The sequence below is a fragment of the Equus przewalskii genome, chromosome 2 (assembly GCF_037783145.1).
Source record: "Equus przewalskii isolate Varuska chromosome 2, EquPr2, whole genome shotgun sequence".
Lineage (NCBI taxonomy): Eukaryota > Metazoa > Chordata > Mammalia > Perissodactyla > Equidae > Equus > Equus przewalskii.
In genome coordinates, this window is record NC_091832.1 from 105,594,007 (window position 1) to 105,609,540 (window position 15,534).

At 34.4% G+C, this 15,534-nt stretch overlaps 1 protein-coding gene across 1 annotated transcript in view; it reads right to left on the reverse strand.

The window, feature by feature from the left end:
* Positions 1-7,001: 7,001 nt before the first annotated feature.
* The window catches only part of ADAD1 (adenosine deaminase domain containing 1), a 50,329-nt gene continuing 41,796 nt past the window's right edge, over positions 7,002-15,534 (reverse strand). Inside the window, exon 12 of the mRNA XM_008530606.2 lies at positions 7,002-8,436. Coding sequence (XP_008528828.2) covers positions 8,323-8,436 — 114 coding nt within the window. The 3' untranslated portion in view covers positions 7,002-8,322. The remainder of the gene's footprint in view (positions 8,437-15,534) is intronic.

Here is a 15,534-nt window from a genome sequence, read left to right on the forward strand (position 1 = left end):
TAGGCGGGCTGACACCATCGATGCTCTCTCCCTTTGCTTTGCAATAGCTCACGGCTATCTCCCAGAAAGGAGCTTATACACTCGTCTGGAGCCCTGATTTTTGTGACTGCTGCTCAGGGGACACCTCCAGATCCCTGGCTCTGGGAGCCAACAGGGCTTAGGCTTGCAGTCCAACAGAACTGTATATATTTGCATAGTTCAAAAGCTGCTGCCCGAGGGTCTGGCTTCAAATCAGCCTGAATCTAGGTGCTGACTGAGATCCTCCCCTTTGAGACAATGACTGGTCTTAGCATACCCTCAACTACTGGGAGCTATTAAAAATAAAACAGACTGCTTGGACAAGCACAAAGGTTTGAGAGACAACCAAGAGCTAAAGCAGGGCTGAACAACAAGGTTCATCTCCTACACAAGGCCAATGCTTTAAGACTCAGAGATGTGGCTGCTTCATCTAATGCATAGAACCCAACCACAGAGTCAGGTAAAATGAACAAAGGAGTATGTTCCAAATGAAAGAACGAGATAAAACCTCAGGAAAAAAACCTTAATGAAACAGAGATAAGTAATTTACCTGACAAAGACTTCAAAGTAATGGTCATAAAGACACTAACCAAACTTGGGAGAAGAACTGATTAACACAGTAAGAACTTCAACAAAGAGATAGAAAATATGAGAAAGTTCCAAACAGAAGTCACAGAACTGGAGAATATATTCATAGAACTGAAGAACATATTAACCGAACTGAAAAGCACACTAGACGGATTCAACAGCAGATTAGATGAAGGAGAAGAAATGAATCACGCACTCAAAGACAGGGCAGAGGAATTCACCTAATTACAGCAGCAAAAAGAAAAAAGAATGAAAAAAAAGTGAAGATAGCTTAAGGAACTTACGGAATAACATCAAGTGGACTAACATTCGCATTATAGTAGTTCCAGAATGAGAAAAGAGAGAGAGTGAGGAAGAAAGCTTATTTGAAGAAATAATAGCTGAAAACGTCCCTGACTTCGGGAAAGAAAACAGACATCCAGATCCAGGAAGCCAAGCCCAGAGAGTTCCAAATAAGATGAACCCAAAGAGACCCACACCAAGATACATCATAATTTAAATGTCAAAACTTATAGACAAGGAGAGAATCTTAAAAGCAGCAAAAAAAACCCAACTTGTATATATAAGGAAACCCCCATAAGACTATCAGCCAGTTTTTCAGTGGAAACTTTAAAGGCCAGAAGGGAGTGGCAAAACATATTCAAAGTGCTCAAAGAAAAAAACTTCCAACCAAGAATGCTCTACCTGGTAAAGTTATCATTCGGAATTGAAGGGGAGAGAAAGAATTTTTCAGACAAGCGAAAACCAAAGGAGTTCATCACCACTAGACTGATCTTACAAGAAATGTTAAAGAGATTTCTTCAAGCTGAAAAGAAAGAGTGCTAATTAGTGACACAAAAACATACGAAAGTATAAATCTCACTGGTAAAAGTAAATATATAGTAAAGGTAGTGGATTAATCACTTATAAAGCTAATATGAAGGTTAAAAGAGAAAAGTAGTAAAAAAAAATATTTAAGGGATACACAAGATGAAAAAGATGTAAAATGTGACATCAAAATCAAAAAGTGTTGGGGGCCGGTTCCGTGGCCAAGTGGTTGTTTTCATGCTCTGCTTCAGTGGCCCAGGGTTTCGCCGGTTTGGATCCTGGGCATGGACATGGCACTGTTCATCGAGCCACACTGAGGCAGCATCCCACATGCCACAAACAGAAGGACCCACAACTAAAAATACACAACTATGTACCGGGGGACTTTGGGGAGAAAAAAGAAAACAAAATCTTCTACAAAGACAAAAAATGTTGGTGAGGGAGAGTAAAAATGTAGAGCATTAGAATGCCTTCAAAATTAAGTTATCAAAATAGACTGTTACAAAATATAAGTCATTACATGTAAGACGGAGTGGAGATGTTCAGTCGTACAGAGTTGAGAGAAAAGCATAAGTAAAGACAGGATACATTCAAGAAACAGAATTATTCAAATTGGGTGAAGAAAAGAGTATCATTATAGAAGCAGGAAGCAGTGAATGAACTGGGAGACTGGTGGACTCCAAAAAACAAAATCACAGAATTTCCTATGGTACAGAACATTGCAGGTAATGCCATTATCATATTTTTCAATTCTCAAATACAGTAAACTCTGACAGTCTTAGAGCTAACATATTCGAAGTTTGATTTGAAAGTGATATAAAACTATACTTAAAATATTTTTCTATTAATGAAACAATTCAAAAAGAGTTGCTAGAAAAAATTTAAAAATCACTAAAATTTTGAAAAAGTATCCTTGGACATAGCTTAAAAATCTCATAAAGTCATCTGTCCAAACAAGTTACATATTAGATGCTTGTACAATAGTGAATTTCCTCTATATTACAGTCAAAGTGTAAAGCAAATAATACTTATAGAACAACTAAAACTATAACTCTCAGGCAATAGCTCATTTAAAGTTTTCTTCGAGTAGTACACCTTTTCACCTCTACCATCATGGAACAAACAAAAATTATAGCTTCTATGAAAAGAGAAAATAATTCAGACTTAAAAATACCATAAAGAAAGGCAATTCATGCTCAGCAGAATTTTTAACCACAGAAACATGTTATATTATTTCCAGGAACAAATACTGTTTTGGTTTTCAAGATACTTCTTTAGTACTACTAAAGCTATTAAAGTAAACAAAATCAAATATGTTTGACATCTATTATAACACAAGTAGTGACAAAGTATTAAGTTGCACTTTAAGTCAACTTAATTTATAGGATGGTATCAGGATCAAAAGATTGCTAAAGAGGAAATTATCATGCTTCCTGTTTACTTAACAATATTCTTTCTCCTTTCTCACATCAAAGAACAATTATCTTTATCTAGGAACCACCAATTTCAGCTTGTTCTCAAAGAAAATAAACTTGCACTTGAAAGACACAGTGATCCTTTATTAACCATTATTATGAAGCTTGACATTAATATCCAGTCCCCATCAATATTTTCAAAGTATTTGTACATATTTCATGTATATATTATACTCAAATTATGTTTTACAAGTTTCATCTAATGCTCAGTCACGTCGCTTCACGTTATGTGCAAAATGAAATATAATTATCCAAAAATACCTCCTCACTAAAAACTTCTAAGTTTCTATAACAGATATAATTAAATGTCCTATCCCCTTCTAGAACTGCCTTAATACTTGATAAATACCACATTTCTCATTAAAAAATTTAGAATATTGCTTTTTAACCTTTTTCACACCAAGGCACAGATAAGAAAATGGCATTACTGAACATAGAGGTGAATAGTAGACTGCCAAAGGCAGTTGACAGTTCAGGGTTCCAGCTGTCCCTGGCCCCACACTGGCCCCTCAAAGACTGAAGGGACTGAAAACTAAATCTCCATTCATAAGCCACCATTTAGGTCTATATTTTAACTATTGTACTATTTCTCCTAATAAGTGAGTTAGACTGAGGGTGAGTGGAGCATGATAAAATATAGGCCAGGGTTAAATCTCTAAGAATTCAAACTTTGAAAATACCCTGAACACAATCTCTTGTTCTCTCCTATCTGCCCCTTCCTCAGTGAAACTGCTTTACCTCCACTCAATTCTTCTCTTTATCCATAGTTTATTTCCCCCATTTTGGCTTGAACCACTTCAGTAATGCATTCACATTACCAAAGATTCCCTAAGCAGAGCTGACTCACTTGCAGTTGGGCCAATTCTCTGACCTGGCTAACATCCACTATCCTCTCCAAACAAGTCATAAACATTAGGTGGCTCCACTATAAATTCATGCATACTGATGAAATCTCTCCAATCTTATAAACAAACATAAAAAAAAAAAGAACTAACCACATCCATATTATTCTCACCATCAAGCTGCAATAAAGAATAGAATTCGGGGGCCAGCCTGGTGGCATAGTGGTTAAGTTTGTGCCCTCCACTTTGGCAGACTGGCACAGATGTTAGCTCAGGGCCACTCCTCCTCAAGCAAAAAAAAAAAAAGAGGAAGATTGGCAATAGGTGTTGGCTCAGGGCCAATCTTCCCCACCATGTGCCCCCCCCTCCCCGCTGCAAAAAGACGAATTCATACATTGCCTCCAAACCCTCATCTCCCATTCACTACTAAACCATGGCCAATCCTACTTCTGCCACTACTAACTTCATATTATTCTGTAGAGTGGTGTTTTTTAAAGTGTGGTCAAAGCACTACCTGAATCAAATTATCTGTAATTAACCTGTTAAAAGGCAGATTTGGAGTGTCTTCACAGATCTGCTCAATCAGAGTATCTTGGAGTGGTACCTCTCCTGAGCAACAAGGTTTGGGTTTATTTTTTATTTCAGTATGAACTAGACATATTATCTTAAATTAATAACATATTTTCAAGCTTCTCCTTCTGGAAAAAAATAAAAAGACCTAAGGAAAAATAACCAACCTAGTATTAATAGGTACCCTCCTTAGCATCCAGACTATGGTTTCTAAACCTACTTTCCACGAAAAGCAACTAGGACTCTTTAGAGAAATGACTGATTCCAAGTCTGGGGCGACATTTAAATGCACAGGATGAGGCAAGAACATTGTCATAAGAGAAAGAAAGGAAGCTAACAATGACTACTACGATCATGTTTAAAAGATACAGGCACCAACATGACAAGGACACCACTCACTACTTCTATTCACATTGTACTGGGAAGTCACAGCCAGTGCAAAAAAAACAAGAAAAAGAAATTAGAAGATAAAGATTGAGACAGAAGAAATAAACCTGTCATTATTCGCATATAACATGACTGCATATGAGGAAAATCCAAAGAGCTTTAGAGATATACTATTAGAATTTAGCAAGGTTACTGCATGTAAGGCCAACGTAAAAAAATAAGTTGTATGTCTATATATCAGCAACAAAGAAAAAATAAAATATACAAAATGATATTACTTAAAATAGCATCAGAAACATCAACTAGGAGAAAAATACCAAGAGATGTTTACAAAAGGCTCCTGTTGGCAAAAGAGAACAATTTTAATATGAATTGTAATGATTGAAAAACAACTATGTTTAAATTCATAACGATACTAAAAAAAATTATCATTGGTCATCTCTAAAGGATGACAGGGGACCAACTATTTCAAAAACATAAATAAAGGGGAACAATCCAGCCTTTTCTGTACCAGCTATATCCCAGGTACTCAAAGAATTCATAAGCAGACATTTCTTTTAATGGAAGCATTCCAGCTAATAAGAGGATCTGAATATCACCTGCAACCCTAGTGAAGTAATGGATTTAGGCAATGATCAATCACTGTTAACACCACAAAAAGACAGATGACCCAGACACTGTGTCATATGATGAAAGTACACCATACTGCCTATGAAGTATTATTACTAAAAAACTGAACCTGAATTTGAGAGCCTCTAGATGTAACTAACAGTTTCAGGAAATACAGAGGACAGATGAACATGTTAAATGACATCATGAAGATGTAAGCAGCAAAAATGAGGTTGTGGAAAACTGTAAGCAAAGGACTATTTTTCCAAGAACTAAATTAAAAGAAAAAAAAAGTGTGAGGCAATCTATAAATTAACAGATACTTAACATATAAATTCCAATATATGGATGTAATTTTGACCTTGATTCAACAATCTATACATTTATGAGATAATGGGAGAATTACTATTAACTTTTAAAGTGCGCTAACTGAACTGTGCTTATGCACACGTGTAGTGTACGCATTAAAGAGTCCTCACATTTTACAGATACATACAGAAGTATTTTCAGATGAAAGAATATGTCTGATATTTGCTCTAATATAATTCAGTTTGGAGAGGTATATATGAAATAAAGTTGCCATGTTTTAATAATTAGTGAACCTGGCTAATGGGTACTGGGGATTCATTTACTATTCTCTCTACTTCGATATGTTTGAAAATTTCCTATTAAGTAAACAAAGAAAATGTTGTGAAACACTGTTTTAATGTACGTCATTTCCCTACGTAAAATCCTTCAAGGGCTCCCTTCTGCACAACAAATTGAGAACACCGGCTAAATACAACTCTTAAGTTTTCCATCCAATGTTCTACACTCTGGCCTCAAACACTGTTAACACTTCCCCCTCTAATCTTTGCTTTACAATTTCCAACTAGAATGTATTCTCTCTCCCATTTCAGCCTCCAAAATTTTACCCATCCTTCAATGTCTGCCTCAGATAACAGAACCTTAGAGCTAAAAGAGGTCTTAAACTTAGATGCAACTAGTTTAGAGGGTTTTGAACAATTTCAGAAGTTGAAGTCTGAATTTACAAGTTTTTCTTCAAGCAAAATATCTTGTACAATCCCAATACATAATACATAAAGGAGTTAACAAGCTTTGCTGCTTTTGATGAAGGGCAGCATGAAGCCCTATCAAGCTTCCTTCTCTGAACAAAGGGCAACCACCAGTATCAATTTCATCCTTACAAAGAAAAAAACTGAGCTAAGAGAGATTAAATGACTTATAACAGTCACAGTCATAAAGGTCAATGTTGTGTTTCATGTCCACCTCCTGCCCCTTCTACTAAATGACTGCCTTCTACTAAATGCCATCTCCTTTATATAGTCTCTCTTAACATTCCACCCTAGATATAATCTTTCCTTTCTCTAAACCAAAACACTACATGTAATTGAGCAGACATGATATATAGAGACTCAGTAACTATGTGTTGAAGAAATAAGTGGTACTCACTAGATTCCGTCTGTAAAACAGTTGGGTATATTTGCTGTATCTTACCCTTAAACCTGTAAATTTCTTGAGGAAGTAAATTAAATTGTCTTTTACAGATTCTCATGGCAGTGTCTAATACAGGGCCTTGTACTAGTTAGGCAAAACTTCTGGAGACAGATATTAACCACCTGGCGCTTTTCGTTATTTTATGTGTCAGCCAAAAGCAAAATACCCACAAATGTGAAGAGTCTTCAAGAGAAAGCAAAAGATCTTATCTTTTTCAAAGCTCAATTTACTATCAAAGGGAAGTAAAATAATACAAATAAAGGCTGGAAATTAGCTGTGGAAGGAAAGAAACTAAAAGTATTTACCAAGGAAATACCACTTTAGAGAACTAAGCAATAAATATCACCTTACTGATGTAAATGGAACTTACTAATAGTATATTTATGTTGATCCATATGAAATTGCTCATATTTGACCCTTTTTAACCTACCAAAGAAATGGCAATTTCACGAGGTTAACCCTAATATTAATAAGTATAGTCTCCTCTACTGAAAGACACATAAGTCTTTCCAGAATGACTTCAATGTTCATCAACTAAAATCTACCATACTTTTTGAATAGACAAAAAACAAAACAAAACAAAACAAAAAAACCTTCATCCATCTCATCACAGATTATAATAGTTCATATGGAGGGATGTGAGACTTATAAATTTAATAAAGGTACAAGCTAAGAGGGACAAAGTCAAAATTTTACCTAAAGATATATATTCTAACTAAACAGTAACTAACTAAACTTTCTCTTTTCATCTAATCACTGTGTAAATAAGAATAAAGCTAAGTAGTCTTTTATTGATCTATTATTAGAAATATGTACTATTCTAAAGTATAAAGGATTAAATAAAATTTGGGTAGATCTTATAGGACACTTGAAACGGGCAATCTTATTTAAAGTATTTATGATCATATTCTATTATCAGAATAATTTATCAAATTATTCCCTAACATGGTTAACATTTTTCTGCACTTATATGTGCAGTTAGCATTCATGAACTTCTCTGACATGAGAAATGATGTTTTACTTACTGTTTATTTCCTATCACATAGCATGGTGACTGGCAAATATTAGGCACTCAAACGTCTGTTGAATTAATCAACAAATGAGTAAGAATTGTTATTTGTACTCTTGGATTCTAATTTTTAATTTAAAAAAGAATCGTAAGTGAGATACCAGGACACAATGTTGACTATCTTTACTGTATGGATAGCTTTAAAGCAAAAACTTAAAAAAAAAAAATGAATTCTCTTTTAAACTACAAAAAGGGTAATGGCCTTATAATGTCTGCAAAAATAAATACAAAATTGCTACATAATGAATAAGGTAATTATTTTCCAAAAAAATATTTTAAAAACCCTAATGTTTCAATGTAAATTGACATAAATATTTACAAATTTTCAGCAATCTCTGGACACTGTTGTTTTAAGACACTAATTTTGAAAGCTGAAAACCAACAATATTTTTAAAACATTTTTACTAGTCAAAACACACCAAAAAATAAGATTTTTTAATGAGACAGTGGATTGCCTAATTCACATACTAAATTGCTCTATACAGGGAGATTTCACAATCCAGGAGCCATAGCCATGTTGCTGCAAGTAAGATTTCAACAAAGTTTTAGCTTCTTGATAGGATCCAGACATACACTGCAGAAAGGAAAAAAATGGAATTACAGAATATAGACAGAATTTGGCTTATGAAAAGTAAGTAGTTCTAATCTTGTTTCTTTAGTTTCACATTTTAAAAATTAATGAAAATCTTCTTGAATTCCTATTTTTCTCAAAAATAAACTGTCCTTCCCAACATTCCTAAAAGACAATTTTTCTTCTTTTTTAACATTTTTAATTAAAAGAGTAATCAAACTCCTTACAGAAAACTTGAAAAATAGAGAAACTATAAAGGAGGAAATAAAAATCACCTGTAATTCCCAAACCATAGATAACCACCATTAATATTTTGGCTTATTTCATTTTTTATAAATGAACATACTGATGAACTTACAAAAACAGTTTTACTGAGGCATAATTTACACACCATAAATTCACCCACTTTAAGTATAGAGTTTTATGTATTTTAGTAAATTTATACAGGTATGCAACCATTGCCACAGTCCAGTTACAAAACAATTCCATCGTCCGCAAAAAGTTCCACTTGACTGTACATTTGCAGTCAATCTGTATTCCTGGCCCCAGCCTCAGGCAACCACATTAATCTACTTTCTGTCTCCAGAGTTTTGCTTTTTTGAAAAATTTCACATAAATTGATTAACATACCATGTATTCTGTCAGGCTTTTTTCAGCTAGCATAATGTTTTCAGATTCATTCACGTTGTTTCATGTATCAGTAGTCTGCTCCTTTTTATTGGTGATTAGTATTCCAATGTATGGATATATCACATTGTTTATGCATTCACAAGTTGATGAACATCTGAATTTTCTCCAGTTCTTGGCTATTATTAATAATGCTCCTGTAAACATTTATGTATAAGTCTTGTGTGAACATAAGTTTGTTTCTCCTGGATAGATACCCAGGAAGTACTGAATCACATGGTAAGGTAAGAAACTGCCAAACTGTTTTCAAAAGCGGTTGTATCGTTTTACATTCCTGTCAGTAGTGCAAAAGGTTTCCAGTTTCTCCACAATATCTAGCCTGGTAAGTCTTGGATTTTAGTGGGTGTGCAGTGGTATCTCATTGTGGTTTGACTTTGCATTTCCCTAATGACTGAGACTGAGCATCTTTTATACGTGTATTTGCCTTTTGTACATATTCTTTTCCATACTTTAAAGAACTGGGTTGTTTGCCCTCTTTTTATTAAGTTGTAAGAGTTCTTTATATGTTCTAGATCCAAGACCTTTGTCAGATGTAAAACTTTGCAAGTTTTTTCCTTCCGGTCTGTAGCTTGTATTTTCATTTTCTTAATGATGACTTTTGAAAGGCAAGGTTTAAATTTTGGAGTCTGAACGATCAATTTTTTCTTTTATGGATTGTGCTTTTGGTGTCATATCTAAGAAAATTTTCCCTAACCTAAGAATACAAACATTTTCTCACGTTTTCTTTGGAAGTTTTATAGTTTTAGGTCTTTCAGATCTACGATCCATTTTGAGTTAATTTTTTTGTATAACTGATCTAAGTCTAAGTTAAGCACTAAGTCCAGCACCATCTGCTGAAAAGACTAATCTTTCTCCCATTAAATTACTTTGGCACCTTTGTATAAAATCAACTGACTATAAGTATGTGGGTTTATTTCTGGACTCTTATTCTGATTCCATTGACCTATGTCACTCGTTACATCAAAACACTGTGTTGATTACTGTAGCTTTATGACAAGTTTTGAAACTATGTAGAGTAAGTCTACCAATTCTGTTCTTTTTTAAAAATTATTTTGGTTCTTCTCTGTCCCTTGGATTTACATATCGATTTTAGAATCAGCTTGTCAATTTCTACACAAAAGCTTGGGGGGATTTTGACAGAATTTGCATTGAATCCATTGATTAATTTCAAGAGAAGTGACATCCTAACAATACTGAGTTTTCCAAAGCATGAAATGGTACATCTCTCCATTTAACTAGTTTTCTTCACTTTCTTTCAGCAATGTTTCATCACTTTCAGTGTATAGGTCTTACACTTCTTTTATTAAATTTATTCCTAAGTATTTTTTTATGCTCCTGTGAATGAAACTGTTTCCTTAACTTTATTTTTGGAGTGTTCGGTCCTAGTATATAGATACACAATTTATTATTCCATATTGTTCTTATCTCGTGTGCTACATTCACATGATATAATTGTTTTTGGTAGATTCCACAGGATATTTTAGATACAAGATTACATCATTTAGAAATAAGAAAGTTTTTCTTCTTTCTTTCCAGTCTGAATGCCTTTCCTTCTTTTTCTTGCCTTGCTGCACCGGCTAGGAGCTACAGAACAATGTTGAATAGAAGTGGTGGGAGGAGACGTTATTGCTTTCTTCTCCAATCTTGGTGGGGAAGGGGGTGAGAATTCAGTCTTTCGACATTAAGTGTGATGTCAACAGTTGATGCCTTTATCAGGTTGAGGAAGTTCACTTTTCTTTCTTTTTTGTTCACCATTTTTATCGTGAATAGGTGTTGGATTTTGTCAAATGCATTCTGGACATCTTTTAAGATACATATGTGGGTTTTGAACTGGAACCTATTCATATGTTTACATCAAATAATTTTCTGATGTTGAATTAACCTTGCATTCCTGAAATAAACCTTTTGGTGAGGGGTATATAATCTTTTTGTATGCTGCTGGATTTGGTTTTGTCAATATCTTGTAAGAATTTTTGCATTTATGTTCCTGAGAGATACTGGTTTGTAGTTTAGTTTTCTTTTTTTTTTTTGCTGAGGAAGATCTGCCCTGAGCCAACATCTATGCCAATCTTCCTCTATTTTTAAGTATGTGGGCCACCAGCACAGCATGGCTGCTAACAGAGCAGTGTAGGTCTATGCCCAGGAAGAGAACCTGGGCCTCCAAAGTGGAACGTGCTGAACTTAACCACTAGGCCACCAGGACTGGCCCTGTAGTTTTCACTTCTTCTATGTTTTTGTCCAGTTTCATCCTTGTATCAGGGTTATACTGGCCTTGCAAAATGAGATGAAAAGTGTTCTCTCCTCCTCTATTTTATGAAAGAGCTTTCACATGATTTGTATTATTTTTTGCTTGTACGTTGATAGAATTCACCAGTGGAGCCATATATACACTCGCTCTTTAGGGAAAGAATTTTAACTAAGAATTCAATTTCTTTAGTTCAATTTGGATTTTCTATTTAGTCAGTTTATGTAATTTATGTCTTTCTAGGAATGTGTCCATTTCATCTAATCTGTTGACAAAAGGTTGCTCATAATATTTCCTTAGAATTATTTTAGCTCTTTGGGGTCTGCAGTGATGACCCTTCTTTCATTCATTTCTCATTTTTTTCTCAGTCTAAAGGATTATCAATTTTGTTTTTTTTCCAATATACCAACTTTTGATTTTGTTGATTTTTTTCCCTACTATTTCATTGATTTCTACCCCATTCTATATTTCTTCCCACCTACTTTTGTTTTAATTTACTCTTCTAACTTTTTGAGGTGGAAGTTCAAATAACTGATTTTATGATTCTCTTACTAATATAAGCATTTAAAGCTATAAATTTCTAGGCACTTCTTAATTATATTCCATAAATTTTAATATGTTGTATTTTCATTTCAGTTCAAGATATTTCTTATTTCCCTTATAATTTCTTCTTTGGCTCATGGGTTATTCAGAGGTCGAGTTAATTCAGAGGAAATTAACTTAATCATTTATATAATGATTTCCCAGATTTCATTCTATTGTTGATTCCTAATTCCATAATCATTAGAACATACTTTGTATGATTTTAATCTTTTTAAACTTACTAAGACTTGCTTTACAGCCTATATGGTCCATACTGGAGAATGCTCCTTATATACTTGAAAAGAATATATATTCTGCTGTTGTGCAGTGGGTTCTCTAGAGGTCCATTTGGTTTGGTTGGTTGGTAGAGTTAGTTAAGCCTTCTATATTCTTACTAGTTTTCTGTCTAGTTGTACTATCAATTACTGAGGGAGGAGTATTAAAACACCCAACTATAATTACAGAATTGTCCTTTTCACTTTTCAATTCTGTCAGTTTTTGCTTCCATATTTTGGGGCTCTGTTGTTACACCCAAACATATGTAATTGTTACACGTTCCTGATGTATTAACCTTTTTACCAGTATAAAATGTTGCTCTGATATTTCATCTTAATGTACATTTGTTAGATATTAATATAAACACTCCAGCTCTCTTATTGCTACTGATTGCAGGTTATGTCTTTTTTTCATCCTTTTATTTTCAGTCTATTTGTGTATGTGAATTTAAAGTGTCTCTTGCTGACAGCAAATAGTTGGATCTTTCTTCTTTACCCAATCTCTGCCTTTCTCTGGAGCATTTGGTCTACTCAAATTAAATATAATTATTGCTAGAGTGGATTTATGTCTGCCATTTCACTATTTTCGAAGTCCCATGTCTTTTACTTTTCTGCTTCTTCTTTATTGCCTTTTAAAAACTGCATTTTTAGTACACCATTTTAATTTCTCTGGTGAAACTTCATCCATAATTTTCCAGTTATTTTCTTCACAGTTACTTTAGGAATTATAATATGGCTCTTTATCTTTTCATATTCTACTTCAGATTCATATTGACTTAACTCTGGTAAAATACAGAAACTTTGTTTCAATCCTGATACATTTCTTTCCCTATCCTTTGTTATATTATTGCCATTTATATTGTATCCATGTTACAAAATCAATAATAAAGTGTTAAAATTGTTTAAAACAGCTTCTAAAAAAATAGAAAAAATACAGATGTCTTTTATATTTACCCACATAATTATCACTTTCGGGATTCTTTATTCCTTCCTTGTAGACTGGTTATCATATGGTATAATTTCTTCCAAGCCTCAGGGACTTCCTCTGAAATTCCTTTTATGGAAGTTCTAACAAATTTTACTGCCTACTTGGGAACTTTTTATTTTTGAAGGATTATTTTGCTGGCTATAGAATTCTTGATTTCCAGGTTTTTTCTTTCAGTACTTTGAACACGTGATTTCACTGCATTTTGGTCTCCACTGTTTCCTTTTTAACAGCTTTGTTGAGCTATAATTCACATATCATAAAATTCACCCTTTTATGGGCCAGCACTGTGGCCGAGTGGTTAAGTTCGCATGCTCTGTCTTGGCAGCCCAGGGTTTTCCCCAGTTCAGATCCTGGGTGTGGACAATGGCACTACTCATCAGGCCATGATGAGGCAGCATCCCACATAGCACAACCAGAGGCACTCACAACTAGAATGTACAACTGTATACCAGGGGGCTTTAGAGAGTGGCAGAAAATGTCAGCTCAGGTGCCAATATTTAAAAATTTTTTCTTAAAAATACCCTTTCAAAGTGTACAATTCAATGACTTTTAGTATATTTGCAAAGTTACACAACCATCACCACTAATTTAAGAACTTTTTCATCACCCCAAAAAGGAATCCTGTACCCATCAGCAGTCACTTCATTCTCTCCTAGACCCAGACCCTGGAAACCACTAATCTACTTTCTGTCTCTACGAATGTGCCTATTCTGGACATTTCACATAAATGGAATCATACAATATGTGGACTTTTGTGTCTGGCTTCTTTCACTTAACACGTTTTCAATGCTGATCATGTTGCAGAATGTATCAGAGCGTCATTCCCTTTTATGGATGAATGGCAGTCCACTGTATGGATAATTTGTTTATCCATTCATCAGATCATGAACATTTGGATTGTTTCCACCTTTTGTATATTATGAATACTGCTGCTATGAACATTTACGTACAAGTTTTAGTGTAGGTACATGTTTTCAATTCTCTTATGCATATACCCAGGAGTGGAATTCCTAGGTCACAGAATAACTCATTATATGTAACTTTTTGAAGAACTGTTAAAATTGTTTTCCAACGCAGCTGCACCATTTTACATTCCCACCAGCAATGTATGATGGTTCCATTTTCTTTACATCCTTGACAACATTTGTCAATATCATTCTTTTTTATTATAGCTATATCTTAGTGTGTGTAAAATAGTATATCACTGTGGTTTTCATTTACATTTTCCTAATGACTAATGATGTTGAATATATTTTTATATGCTTATTGGCCATCTGCATATCATCTTTGTTGAAATGTCTACTCAAATCCTTTGCTCATTTTAAAAACTGGGTCATCTGTCTTTTTATTATTTTGTTGCAAGAGGTCTTCGTACATTCTGGATACCAGTCCCTTATTAGATATATGACTTGCAAAGATTTTCTTGCTTTTTTTTTCTTAAAGATTTTATTTTTTCCTTTTTATCCCCAAAGCCCCCGGTACATAGCTGTAGATTTTTAGTTGCACATCCTTCTAGCTGTGGCATGTGGGATGCCACCTCAGCATGGCCTGATGAGTGGTGCCATGTCTGCGCCCAGGATCCAAACCGGTGAAACCCTGGGCCACCGAAGCAGAGTGCAGGAACTTAACCACTTAGCCACGGGGCCAGCCCCTTGTTCATGATTTTTGAAATGCAAAAGTTTTCATTTTAATGAAGTCTAAAATATTTTTGTCTCTTAAGGATTGTGTTTTTGGTATCAGACTTAAGAAACCTTTCTCTAACTTAATAGTATAGTTACACATCACTTAACAAGAGGGATACATTCTGGGAAATGCATTGTTAGGTGATTTAGTTGTTGTGTGAATATCACAGAGCATTATCTGAACAAACTTAGATGGTATAGTCTACTACACACCTAGGCTATAGAGTACTAATCTTTGGGACCACCATTGTATATATGGTCCATCATTGTCCAAAGCTTTGTTACGCAGTATACAGCTGTACAAATATTTTCTCCTGAGAGTTTTATAATTTTAGCTCTTACACAGGTCTATAATCAATTTGGAGTTAATTTTTGTATATCGTATGAGGTAGAGGTCCAAGTTTATTCTTTTCCATGTAGTCACCCAGTTGTCCCAGGACTATGTGTTGAAAAGACCATTTTTTCCCCACTGAATGATCTTTGCACTCGTTAAAAATCAATTGATCATAAATGCCAGGGTTTATTTCTGGACTATCAATTATACTTCATTGATCTATGTTTATCTTTAAGCCAGTATTACACTATCTTGATTACTATGGCTCTGTAGTAAGCCTTTAAATCAATAAGTGTGAATTCTCCAGC